General features: G+C 36.0%; 1 protein-coding gene across 3 annotated transcripts in view; it reads right to left on the reverse strand.

Annotated features, from left to right (window-relative positions):
• The window catches only part of LOC131040901 (uncharacterized), a 42,564-nt gene extending 34,297 nt beyond the window's left edge, over window positions 1-8,267 (reverse strand). The window contains exons 1-4 of one of the 3 annotated variants that reach the window (XM_057973854.2): window positions 8,124-8,202; window positions 3,400-3,491; window positions 1,874-1,946; window positions 1,730-1,761 (exon numbers count right to left, since the gene is read on the reverse strand). In XM_057973854.2, the coding sequence (XP_057829837.1) occupies window positions 1,730-1,761; window positions 1,874-1,946; window positions 3,400-3,445 (151 nt within the window). In that variant the 5' untranslated portion in view covers window positions 3,446-3,491; window positions 8,124-8,202. Of the gene's footprint in view, window positions 1-1,729; window positions 1,762-1,873; window positions 1,963-3,399; window positions 3,492-8,123 lie in introns of all 3 variants that reach the window. The other 2 variants (XM_057973856.2, XM_057973857.2) reach the window with 2 other exon arrangements.
• Between the last annotated feature and the right edge of the window lie 5,074 nt (window positions 8,268-13,341).

The raw sequence follows: 13,341 nt of genomic DNA on the forward strand, positions 1-13,341 counted from the left end.
TATGAAATTAATATTTAATACAATATAATTTTATTGTTTTACTTTGCACGTTATTCAATACTATGATTTTATAATACATGTATTATTTTACTTTACTATATACGTTACCTTATTTGCACCATATTTTATAAAATATAACTTTATTTTGTTGTTTTCTTTTTTTTTTTAAATTAACATTCCATAAATCAAAATTTTAATATTTTAGAATATTTAATTTAAAATTTTAATTATTAATATTAATAAATTTAAATATTTAAATTAAATTAAACAAAATTAATATTATTTATTTTAATAAATTTTTGGATATATTATTTAGAATATAAATAATATATCCAAAAATTTATAATCGATACATAATAACTATATAATCGATACATAATAACTATATAGGTATTTAACATAATAACTAATCGATACATAATAAATATATTTATTATTATTTATTAATGTTACTATCGATTAGTTAGCATTTCTTTATATTTATTATGTATTTATTTATTCAGGAAAAAGTATTTGTGGTCAAGTAAATTTTTTTTAAATGTAAATTTTATTGTTTATTGTATTTTTATGAAATTGTTTTTTATTGTTAAAATAATATTTTATTAGAATAAAATATTATATCATTAAATTTTAAAACTGCATATATATATATATATATATATATATTAGAATATTAAAATTAAATAATATAATAATACAATATGTTATATGAAAATATATTTAATCAATATTCAGCCTTGTAAAATAAAATTTAAAATTTATTTAATATTTCTTATTACAGTAATTTTTGGTAAATATTTTTTTCTTATTATAATAATTTAGTTATAATAATATAACATTTACAGTTAATAATATTAAATTCAATATTTTTATAAAATATTTTTTGGTCTATTTTATTTGCCTATAATATTTCTTTGCTATGGAAATGCCTAAAATATTAAAAAAAAGTAGTTTTTTATTGTTTTTCTAGAATTTTTTTACGCTTTTTATAAATCCGATTTTTTCCTGATTTTTTCCAAAAATCTTATACTTTTGTTTTGCCGATTAATTCCCCAAACAATTAATGCTTCTATGCTCTAAAATATAAAAAAATTGAAAGCATGCATATTTCTATATTTGTTGTATCTAGCCGTATCTGCATCAAGGGGTTTTGAAAATTTGCTCAATCTGTATATGATACCATACCATTTACAACAAAATAAAGATACATGCATCCATTTGACACATGATGTCTTGCACCTTCCAAAATTTACAAATAGACTGCTTCGCTAACAGCCAAAAAATGAGAGCATTACATAAAAGAAACTCAAAGAATATTTAAATTGATTTCTTACAAATCACAACAATGTTTTCACCTTGCTAAAAGGATACTTTGTATGGAACCATCAAACATATGATTCTGTATTAGAGGCACACGTATGAAACTATAGAAGATATTTGAAAAAGTAATCACAAGGTAACCTAAAGGAAAGACAAATAAAATATAGAACTTAAAAAAGATCACTAGGTATTAATAATTTTGGTGTAAAAATGAGAATCGATAGAAATCTAATATATTGAATTAAAAGGTAATATTAAAACTGTAATATACTCCAGAAAAGGAAGACATTAATGTAAAGGGAACAAAAATGCTTAAAAATAAAATAGTTTATTTTGAAAGTCAGTTCTTATAAAATTCAAAATAAAGTTATGATAAAATGTACACCATAGAACTCTCAGTAATACTCACCCTCTTTGTCCCATATTTGCAACGGTTTGCTCCTGTTGGAAAAGCACAGAAAAGTCATAAACATACCATTAAAACAAGAAGAGAAGGAAGCCACGGGCATGAATAAAAGAAATGTCAAAATTACATTATTAGAAATCCGCTTACCCAAGACTATACAGTATTGAGAGAAAGCCAGATTGGAAGGTGTTTTTGAACATTGCAATCACGTCATCCAAAGCTGTGGAGAAAATAAACTTTAACATGAAAATACCTCAGTCCAGATACTCAGAACAGTATCATACCCTATATTCCAAACCCCTTCCTACCAACCTAACCAAAAGGAGTAAAATACAAGCAGCTCAACTTTTCCATTTCAAATTTGTGAACATATATTTCAATTTCGTATGATCTCATAATACATAACTATGAGCATGGAGTGTAGTACATAGACATGTATGCATGTGCACAGTAGTGTACCCTAGGGATGCATCCCCTTGGCTTTTCAAGCATTTAACAGAACGGGATGCCCTGGAGATGCAGGTATGAGGACATAATGCCGCCTGGCCATCCCATAAATTAAAAAAAAAATAGACATCCCAGAGATGCCTCCTCTGAAAGGGGAATGTCCCCTGGAAAAGTCCCCCATATGGGAAGTGCCAAGCCATCCCAGGGACATCCTGACATTTTCCTCGGCCAAACAGTAAATCATCTCTTTTCCACATAAGGTCCTGATTATGCTTGCATATTTCGAGTTCATAGAGTGCTGCAAATACTTTCACATATTGAATTCATTTTCATATGTATCTACACTTTCTAGATAGCCGACCACATGCAATTACACTGAAAACATCAATATGTATCACTTTAAAGTTGAAACAGAATGCCATTTCATTCAAAATATTCAACCATGAGCATTGTTACCAGGCTAAAACCTAAAGCCAAACCAACTTAAAACAATATTCAAGTAAAAAAAAACTGAAAGATATCCTTTCCTCTAGCATTCAAAACACAATCAGCATGTATATTTGTTTGTGTGTATTTGTGTGTGTGCATGTGTTTATAAAAATATTATAGCATAGTCAAATGGGATGATCAGTAGTTCTAATAATATTGGGCATCCAAAGCAAAGCCTCATGCTGAAATCCTCAGGAAACTTCATAAAATGTTGAATAATGGATAAATACCAAATACAACTTGCTGGTTGTGGAGCACCCCAACAAATAAGACTGGACCAAGTCCCAGGTGAATTTGAAGGAAGATATACCCTTGGGTCATGACACCCAAGCCTAGGGTCATCCCACAAGGAGTATTTCCCCAGTCAATATACAGATAAATATGTAAAATTGCCAGGCTGAGCAAGAGCAAGTTGGCTCGGATGTGGCTTTGTAGAGAAATGGCATTTTAATTTATAGCAAAGGAAATTAATGTATGGATTGGATCAACGATCCGCTATGTCCATATCCACAAGGATTTGAGCCAGATTTGATAGCTATTTTTTTAATTATTTTAACATTAGTAACATGGTATCTCAAGATTAAAACCATGCATGTTATTTAGTTTATATTTGGAAAAAAAATACAACATATAGACTATAGCATAGACTTTTTCAAAAATTAATATAGAAATTAAAGTACAAGCGGAACAGAAGAAATGTATTTAGATAGCATTTGTTATAAAATGAGATTTATAACCATTTTTTACTGTAGGGAGAAGATGGAAGTAATCATCTGTTTCCATTCTCTTGCCATGAGTACTGTGGAACTCCAACCCAAAGGTTTAATTCCTGGAGTCATTGCAGATAAATTCATTCTGAGAGTTTAAGGCTGACAATATCAAAAATAATGAAGAGGATGTAGAAAAAAATGTGGAAAACAACTGCACATATGCTTCTAAATAAGAATGAAAAATCCATGGTGAAGAAAGCACAGTTATCATGCTAACAGGGAAGATTTATTGCAAAAAGCAAACTGACGTGTGTGGATGGAACTAGCAAAGCATAGAAAAATAGTTGTGAGAAGACAAATCTTTGGTAGCCTCATGAATTGGGAACGTGGAGATTGCTCTTGCTAAAAGCAGTTTATTTTTCAATTAGTTCATAACTTTAGCTCGGATATGGAATTATATATTACAAGCACAAACATTGCCAAACCTACTTAACAATCACAAACATTGTTCTAATGTAAACAGGAGGAGGATGTTGCTAGTGGTTCCAATAGGCTTTTCTTCTATGATCTAGTCAATGTATTTGGTACCTTGTTGCACCTGAACTGGTGGGAGTGGGAGTGAGGATGTCGATGAGTTGGACTATCATGATTCATGATCTCTACATCCAAGGTCCAAATCAATTGATTGCTGAGTCATCATCTCCATTATATATTCATTATTAATTTAGAATATCCACTAACACTATAGTTAATCACAAGCATGAACACCTTAGTCAAGAAATATATATCTTGAAGAGGGGAGTGACAAAATATGCATCAGCATATTGTGGTCATGCAGATAGACATTACCGGATTCATGGGTTTGGGTCTGGGTATGGGTTCGAGTTCGATCCAGGTTTGGGTTTGGTTTGGGTTCAGTCCTAGTTTCCTGTTGGGTTCAAACCTGGCACCTAAGCCAAATCCTGGGCTAACCCAGGCCGAAACTAGGTGAACCCAGGCATTTCCGATTCCGTGGGCATCCAAAAAAGGGCACCCCATGTCAAAAAAATCATTTAGAAATTAAAAATGTCCCCCCAACCCTAATTTCGCCCTACCTTTCCTTCTTTCTGTCATTTCACCTCATTTTTTCAACACAAAACCTGGATTCTCACCATTTTTTTCCTCCTAGCTGGTTTTGAAGGTTGCTGATTTAAATGCTACAGTTACACAGCTTGCCCCTCTCTCTCTCTCTCTCTCTCTCTCTCTCTCTCTCTCTCTCTCTCTCTCTATATATATATATATATAGACATACTTGCAACCGTATCTAAGGAAAAAAAAACTATCATACCCGAACCCGTATCCCGTACCCACACCCATACCTGAATCGGCAACTTAAATATTAAGCACGAAGTTTTTAATTAAACCATAAGGCAAATAAATGAGTTCTCTAGTTAGAAATGATGAGATATCTTTTAATGTTATTTGTTATATAAAGAAGCCTGTAGCCATGAGAGATAATAAAGAAAAGAGAAATCCATTGTGTCTCTCTCATGTTATCTTGCCATGATCGTGGTGACCTTTGAATTACTGACATGAACACAAATGTTTGTCACTAATACATATGTACTCATGATTTATAACATAATTGTGCCAAAAACAAAACTTGTGTCTTTTCCTCTAGCTAACAGAAACCATTTCCATAAATGGGGATATTCGACGTGTGACTATGAATCCAGTTACCCTACAAGAGAAAAAGGCATAAGCTACCACTAGAGAGGAACCTTGGAAAATGTTGGATATAGTTGACGACCTTGCCCACAAGATCATAACTTCATAACCATTATCAAAGTGCAAGTATGTTAGGTTTCTATTGTATAGAAGAAGTATAAAATATAAATATCTACATTACACAGAAATTTCAAAAATTACAAATGAGAGAGTTTATGAATGACCAACTTGTCAATGAGGCTTGTAATCTGTTAATTACTCTAAATTTTGACCTTGAAAACATATCCAACGCACTCACAGCTAATTGTTCACAAGTACATTACATAACAGTCAGCTTTTACATTAACAGATAGTAGGGAACACATAGGATCCATAAAACCATAGATACAGGACTCTGCGAGTCCAGAGGTGGGTCGACGTCGACTCTGCAGAGTCCAGAAGACTCTGGACTCGGACTCAGCCGAGTCTGCTCAGACTAGCCGAATCTCGAGCCTCAAACTCTGCTGCACCCAGCAAAAAAATAAAAAATAAAAAATAATAAAAAAGGGTTTGTTTTAACTTGAACAAAAGGTGAATATAAAAAAATTAAAAACTCAGTTATATGTGTTTAAAACGAGAAGATTCTGTTAGTATAAAAAATATATCCTGGGCACATAACCTTGCAGCCAAAAAAGTATATAATACAGAAGAGGTATGACATTTGAGTGTAATTTACTTTCAGTTTAGTAAAAGACAATTATTTTGATTGTTTTTGTTAGTATTTTCAGTGGTGTGTATTTATGAGTTATGGCACTCAAGTTTGCAGTTACGATTGCCTTTTTGAATTCAGAATTTGCTTACCATGTCTGAAAATTAACATGATTTTAGAGCACATTGACTGAAATCTTTTAGGTCCTTGTAGGGAGTGCAGCACTACATATTAGAGGGAATTGTCAAAGGACTCACTACTTATTTCAGTCTTAGAGAGTGTGACAGTCTAGAGGGCACTTCTAATTCTACACCTTGGAAGTGTAGATTGCAAATGCTATTGTACGAAGTTGATTGACTTTTTGTGGAAGCTAAAAGATTGCACCTCCTAACAATCTTGTTCAATTGACTGAGCATAACAAAAAGTTGACTAAGGCAAAGAAAATCATCCTAGTTTTGGTAAAAGACCATTTCATCCCTCACATTGCAGAGAAGACACTATCATGAATACTTCCTGGAAGATGCTGCCAAAGAACAATCTTAGTGACACATACAAGAATGATATAAACATGATGGCTGTTACCTTATGAAGATCATTAAACATCGGATCAACTTGTTGCTACAGTGGCAAAGGTCAATGATGATGAGTTGCTGTCCATAGCTCTAAATGAATTCTTATTTTGGGATCCATTTGTTCAATCTGTTTGCTATTGTGAGATGCTTACCACTTTTGAGAAGCTTTGGGATGATTTTAAATTTTTATCCAATATGAGAACCTAGCTTTAGTTTCACTTCAAAGTAGCTTCTATTTGATGAGATTATTGTGTCTTTAAGGTTTATTTATTAAAGGATGCATGAAACAAGTTTTAAGTGCTTAAAAATCTTTGAATTTTTTGGGTTTTTCAATTTGCTGAGTCTTGGCCGAGTTTTTGCCAAGTCAGGGTGCCGAGTCCAAGTCCAAGTCAAAAATCAGTTTACTGAGTCTGAGCCGAGTCCAAGTCTTGTAACTATGCATAAAACAACTACATTCAGAAATATTGACAGATATTTTCTAGTTGCATATTCTCAACTCTTAAATTTGAAGAAATTCTGCGAATCTCAATATTAGGTAAAAACTTCATATTGAAAAGGAAAATTGTTTGGGGGGAAATCCAAAAAATGCCAAATCTCTAATATCAGTCCGACAGCTTAGGAAACAATGTCGCAATACCTATAATGACATCTCAGACAGAACCCCTAGAGAAATATATTTTCCAGAGGATAAATAACTGACTATTTAGCATTGGTAAAGTGGCCATTTCTAATCAAGTTGTCACCATACTATTGAGCCCATTTCACATAGAATGTTAAATTACTGTAAGATATATATGAGAAACAAGTTCTAAATTTTGACTTTCAGCTTGCGAGGCTGAGAGCTCAAATGAAAACCTAGGATACCCAAGCTTGAAGCTCAGCTGAGCGGGAATTCCTTAGCAAGAGACCTGAAAGTCATTTTTTTAAATCAAATCCTAGCCAACATGTCTCCAGGAATAGAAACCCCTGTTTCTTTAAGGCAATTTTTTCACTTTACATTATTGATATTGTAAAAATGTCGTATGCCTTAGGTTTCACTAACTTTTAACCTTATAACCAAGGTCAAGAGATTGTAGCAAACCTTCCCAATCCACATAAAACGCTCTATATGCAAAGTGACCAGGTGACCCAGAGATTATACCTAATTGTACAAGAAATCACCCCAGCACTAATAACGGTAAAAGTCCACTGCAGACCAGGTCTAACTTACGAGGAGTACTTCTCTACTAAAACTCGAAAACAGAATCTGGGCATCTTCTGTATAATTTGTCGAACTCTTTTTTCAACCCTACTACCGAGTCTCCCAGTTATGATAAAACTAAATTTCCCAAAGCGTTTTCAAATAAAGTGGAAAACAGATTGCAGTGTGCAGACTTGATTACACAAGTAAGGCCCGAGTTAGATTCCCAAATCCAACGCTTGGGATATCAGAAATAGGCTCATTCTATATCATACGGAGATCAGTACAGCACTAAAATCCCTTCCAACTAAAAAATTAACAAAGTAGAAACCATAAAGTTCAGAATTTCGAAGCAAGCGTTATCCCCACCACTGTAGGAATCTGTGGTATGTTTCCCCATTCATCTCTTAACGTATTGTAATCTGAAGATAGGGTTTCAGAAAGTTATAAAAATATACAGTCGGCCAACTTGGAAGTAGAAATTTTGAGAATTCGAATTCTGTTTAAAACAAAGTTTGCATCATGGCACAAAAGAAAGAGAAAAGGAATGTTTACAGATGTCTTTGAAAAATGTGAATTTGGAATACTGAGTTTAACCGTATACCTGAGAAAACAGTTTTCAACAGAGGCGAGACCGAGAAAGCACTCAAAACAGGAAAACTCGGTTACCGTGCTTTCTATCAATTGATTCTCAAATCAACTCGGTTACTATTTAGATGTTTGTTCTTAGGTATTAATTGGATTTTTTTCACTTTTTTGTTTGTCGACGGCACAAACCTAAATTAGACCCACGTGTGGAAAAACTTCAAATTTAGTTTCTTATCTAATCACGATTTGTAATAGTAATTGAGTATTTTTTATTTTTTTTTCAAACAATTAAACGTTTAGTAACTAGAAAAGATTAATAATTTTGTATTTGAACTAAGTTGTAATCTTATTTGAAACAGATGAACTCTTTGTAGCATTAGATAACTTAGAAATAACCTAAATATTCTAGGCATTCTCAGCTCTGATAGAAGCAAAGACTCTCCTGATTGTGCTAAACATAGTAAGAGAAGAGGTAGGAGATCCCTTGCTGAACTAAGATCAAAGGATGGAGAAGCCAAGGGTCAATCTAAAATATCTACTCTTTTTAATGCAGAGGGGGGGAAGTTCCTCCCCACAGACCCATGAAAATCATAACTTGGAATATTAGGGGTCTGAATGCCCTTAACAAACAGCGCATCTTAAAGCGCTGCATCTCTTATTCTAAACCAGATATAATGTTAATCCAAGAAACTAAAATGAACTCCTCCGATATAGCCCTTTATGAGAAAAAAAACTAAGCGTTAGACAGCTAAAGCACTCCCCTGCAACAGGGGCCTCAAGGGGCTTAGCCATCATTTGGGACTCTAGATTCATCTTGTTTACACCTTTAGAGATTAAGCAAAATTGGATGGGAGGAGAAGTAGTAAGTTATAAAAATAACCTAAGATTCAAATTGATTAACGTTTATGGTCCTATCCAAAATAGGGATAAGACTAGGGTGTGGTTGGAACTGGAGTCTTTCCTCAGAAGTTTCCCAAATGATGTATGCATCATTGGGGGACATTTCAATGCTATCACTAAGGTAGCAGACAAAAGAGGAGGTAGCAACAAACTTCCTCCAACGGCTGTAGATTTCAATCATTGGATCAATAGGAACTCCCTATTGGAAATCCAGAAGGCAGATAATGCCTTCACTCGGAACAACAGATGGCTTGGTTTCTGTAACATTGCTGAGAAACTAGATAGGTTCTTTATCCATGGAGAGCTCTCGGAGCTTAACTTTACCCTGAATGTAGAATCCCTCCCTTTAGCAGGATTTGACCATTTCCCACTCCAACTAATCTTATTATCTGACCACTCCCTTAAAAAATGTCCCTTCAAATTTGAGAGCATGTGGTTCAGAGATGATAACTTTTTAAACTTAATTGAGAACTGGTGGAGAAGCTCTGTTTTCTCTGGTTCAAAGATGTTTATTATCACAAGCAAGTTAAAGCTTATCAAAAGGAAGCTCTTAGAATGGAACAGGACTAATTTTGGAAATATTTTCGATAAAAAACTCCTAATAGAAAATGATCTTAAGAATGTTAACATTGAGGTTCTTGAGAAGGGGATGGATGAACATCTCTTCCTCAAAGAAAAGGCTCTACTCTTTGAGTATGAAAAGACACTCTCAAATGAAGAGATCTTTTGGAAACAAAAATCGAGGGAGACTTGGTTGAGTGATGGGGACCGAAATACTAAGTTTTTCCACAATAGTACTAAGCAGAGGCGATGGGTCAATCGAATTTCTAAAATTAAGAATTGTCAGGGTTCCATCCTGTTTGAACCGGATGATGTTGCCTCCGAGGCAGCAAGGTTTTTTGATAAAATCTTAAACAATATCAAAGGCTCCAACCTCAAAGGCCAACTCAATATTATCAAGAATCTTCCAAAACTCATTAACGATGACCACAACAAAATCCTGTCAAAGAAATTCTCTGGGGAGGAGGTTAAATCTATCCTTATGAAGATGAATCCCGACAAGGCCCCGGGCCCGGATGGCTTTCCCACTAGCTTTTTCCAAAAATGTTGGGGTTTTATGGGGACAGAGATCACGAATGCCTTAGAAGGTATTAGGAACTCTGGTAAGATTCTCAAAGAAATCAACAATACCTTCTTAGCTCTCATCCCCAAAAAAGAGAATCCTGAAAGCTTTAATGACTTCAAACCAATAGCCCTTTGCAACACTCTGTACAAACTCTTAACCAAAACCCTAGCAGCTAGACTCCAGAATCTTCTCCCCATTATCATTAGTGAAGAACAAACCGACTTTGTAGCAGATAGATCAATCTATGATGGGGTTATTATAGCCCAAGAGGCCATTCATTCGGTCCAGCTCAACAGGGCCCCAAGTATGCTAGTCAAATTAGACATAAGCAAAGCTTATGATAAAGTTGATTGGCGCTTCCTATGCAAATGCTTGGAGGCCTTTGGATTATCCACCCCCAAATTCTCGGTCTTGGTTAATGGTTCCCCGGAAGGTTTCTTCAGCAGCTCGAGAGGGCTCAAGCAAGGAGATCCTATGTCCCCCTTCCTCTTCATCATCATGGCTGAAGCCCTAGGTAGATCCATCTCTAAGGCCAAAGAGGAAGGTGGGATCCAAGGAATCCCCATTACCAGCGGCCTCCCTCCCTTTACCCACCAGCAATTTGTCGACGACATGATGCTTTTTGGGCAGGGAAGTGTAAGGGAAGCAAGTGCCTTCAAAGGCATCCTTAATTCCTATATGCTAGCCTCGGGTCAAGAGGTGAATTTGGCCAAGTCTGCAGTTTTTATGTTCAACATAGACCCCTCCTTAGGGAAAGTGATCAGCAATGTCCTGGAGATTAGTGAAGGAACTCTTCCTTGCAAATATCTAGGCATTCCCCTTGACAAGGGTCGAAGACCCTCAAAATTATGGGACAACTTGGTGGATAAAATCAAGTCTAGGATTAACACTTGGAAAGGAAAATGTCTCTCATCTGCAGGTAGAGCAACCTTGGTTAGATCGGTCTTGTCAGCTATGCCCATTTACCAGCTCTCCTGTCAACATTTATCTTCTTCTAGATTTGCAGAGCTCAACAAGCATCTCAGGACTTTCTTTTGACAAGGTGCTAATGACAATCGTAAAATATCACTCATATACTAGGACAAGATATGCAAACCTAAAGAAGAAGGAGGAATTAGCATTAAAAACCTTCATGATCAGGGCAAAGCCTTGGGTGCCAAGTTGGTCTGGAGGATGTTCAGAACCCCCCACCTCAAATGGGCTCACTTATTGCACCACAAATACCTTAATGGAGGGAATCCTATCCAAATCTTCAGAGAAACCAACCCTCCCAGAGGGTCCTGCCTATGGAATTTTATGTTAGACTACAGGAGGATTATCTCAGACAGGCTTACTTGGAACCTGGGGTCCAGGGATAAAGCTCTTTTCTGGTCGGATTCATGGGGTGGATATAAGGCTATTGATAATATCCATGACTTTGGTGCTACTCGTATCCTTCTTGAATCTCATAGAGGACCCCTGTTAAACAACTATATCTCCCCTTCAGAGGATGGTGCTGGTTGGCAGTGGATCGAGAAGGAAGATGAGGATATCCCAGTAAGGGATAAACAAAAACTTATGACAATTCTTAAATCAAGGAACATTGCCTTAGGTCAGAATGAGGACAAGCTCGTCTGGGATGGCTCCCTAAGAGGAGAATACAACTCCAAGGATGGGTACTCTCTCATCTCCAAATCATTTTTAAGACCTATGACTGAACTTCCTTGAAACTTTGCTGGGATAAATATTGTCTACCTAAGGCAGGTATCTTCTCCTAGCTTGCGGTTCAGAACAAGCTCCTAACTACAAACAAATTTAGAAGAATGGGGTATGAGGGCCCTAGTAGATGTCCTCTTTGCGAGGCAGACGAGGAAGACACCAATCATATCCTCCTTAACTGCCCCTTTGCTCACAAATGTTGGATCTGGTTCACCAACAAACTTGAATAGTCTACGGCCTTCCCCCACACCATCTTTGGAATGCTCAAGGCATGGTTGTCTCTTTGAAGGTTTATGGATAGCTCTTCCTTCTTCCATTATGCGGGAACTATGGAAGGAGAGAAGTAGAGGTCTCTTTAAGAATGAAAAACTAGAGGTTCCCAGAATCATTAACAGGATAGAGTCAGTTATCACTGAGCTCATGAACAACCGACTGTCATTAGGCACTTTGAAGAATGCCTCTATCACTTATTGGGATGAAAAGATGATAAAACGTTGGGAAGGCTTATTCTTTCCTCCCTTTGTAGGAGATGGTCCTATTGCTAGTCTTCGATCAAGGGATGCATGCAAATGGCAGCCCCCAGGCAATGGTTGGGTGAAGCTAAACTTTGATGGGGCATCCCATGGCAACCCAGGGCAAGCAGGGATAGGATGTGTTGTTCATAATTGGGAAGGCAAGGAACTAGCAACCCTTGCCTCTTTGATTGGCATCAACACCAACAATTGGGCGGAACTTATGGCCCTGGTGGAGGGTCTACATTTATGTAGGAAACTAGGAGTTAATAACTTGGAAATTGAAGGAGATTCGGCTATAATTGTCAATGCTTTAAGGAAAGGTAGTATGCCTCATTGGAGACTAAATACTTTGCTGTCAAAAGCTCTTGACTTATGCAGAGATTTTGATAGGTTCACAGTCAATCATATTTATAGGGAGGGCAATAAAAGAGCGGATGAGTTGGCCAACTTGGGAGCTGATGGCATCAATCTCCTATCTGTGCCACCTTAAGGCAACCCCCTCCTTTGTTTTCGTGTCCTAGGTGGTCATTAGCACGTTTCTCCTTTCATCCCCTTATGTTTCTCTTGCCCAGACTCTGTTTTAACCCCCTTATTTATTCCTCTTCCTGCCCCCTGTATTTACGTATAGATAGTCAGACAAACATTCAGTTTAAATATGCCCATATATTTGTTCTCCCAGAATTTAACTCAGGTGGTTAGGCTCATTCCATGGTCAAATATAATCATTAAAACACAAATCTCAATCATAGATTTTATTCCTCTCCTTCATACCCATTTAGTCTTCCATCCTTTAGCCCAAGGAGAGGCCCCTTGTCTAATATTTTTGTATATACTTGTGTAGGGGAAAAAGCGAGACTAGGCTAACATGCCCTAATCCTACCTTTTGACACACATTGCGGAATATGAAAGAGCCTAGAAGTATCACACAATTGGCTACTTCTTTTTGTGGAAGAGAGAGCCACGAGCTACCTATTAGGGTTTCTATTCCTTTGTTG

Source organism: Cryptomeria japonica, chromosome 10, assembly GCF_030272615.1.
Source record: "Cryptomeria japonica chromosome 10, Sugi_1.0, whole genome shotgun sequence".
NCBI lineage: Eukaryota > Viridiplantae > Streptophyta > Pinopsida > Cupressales > Cupressaceae > Cryptomeria > Cryptomeria japonica.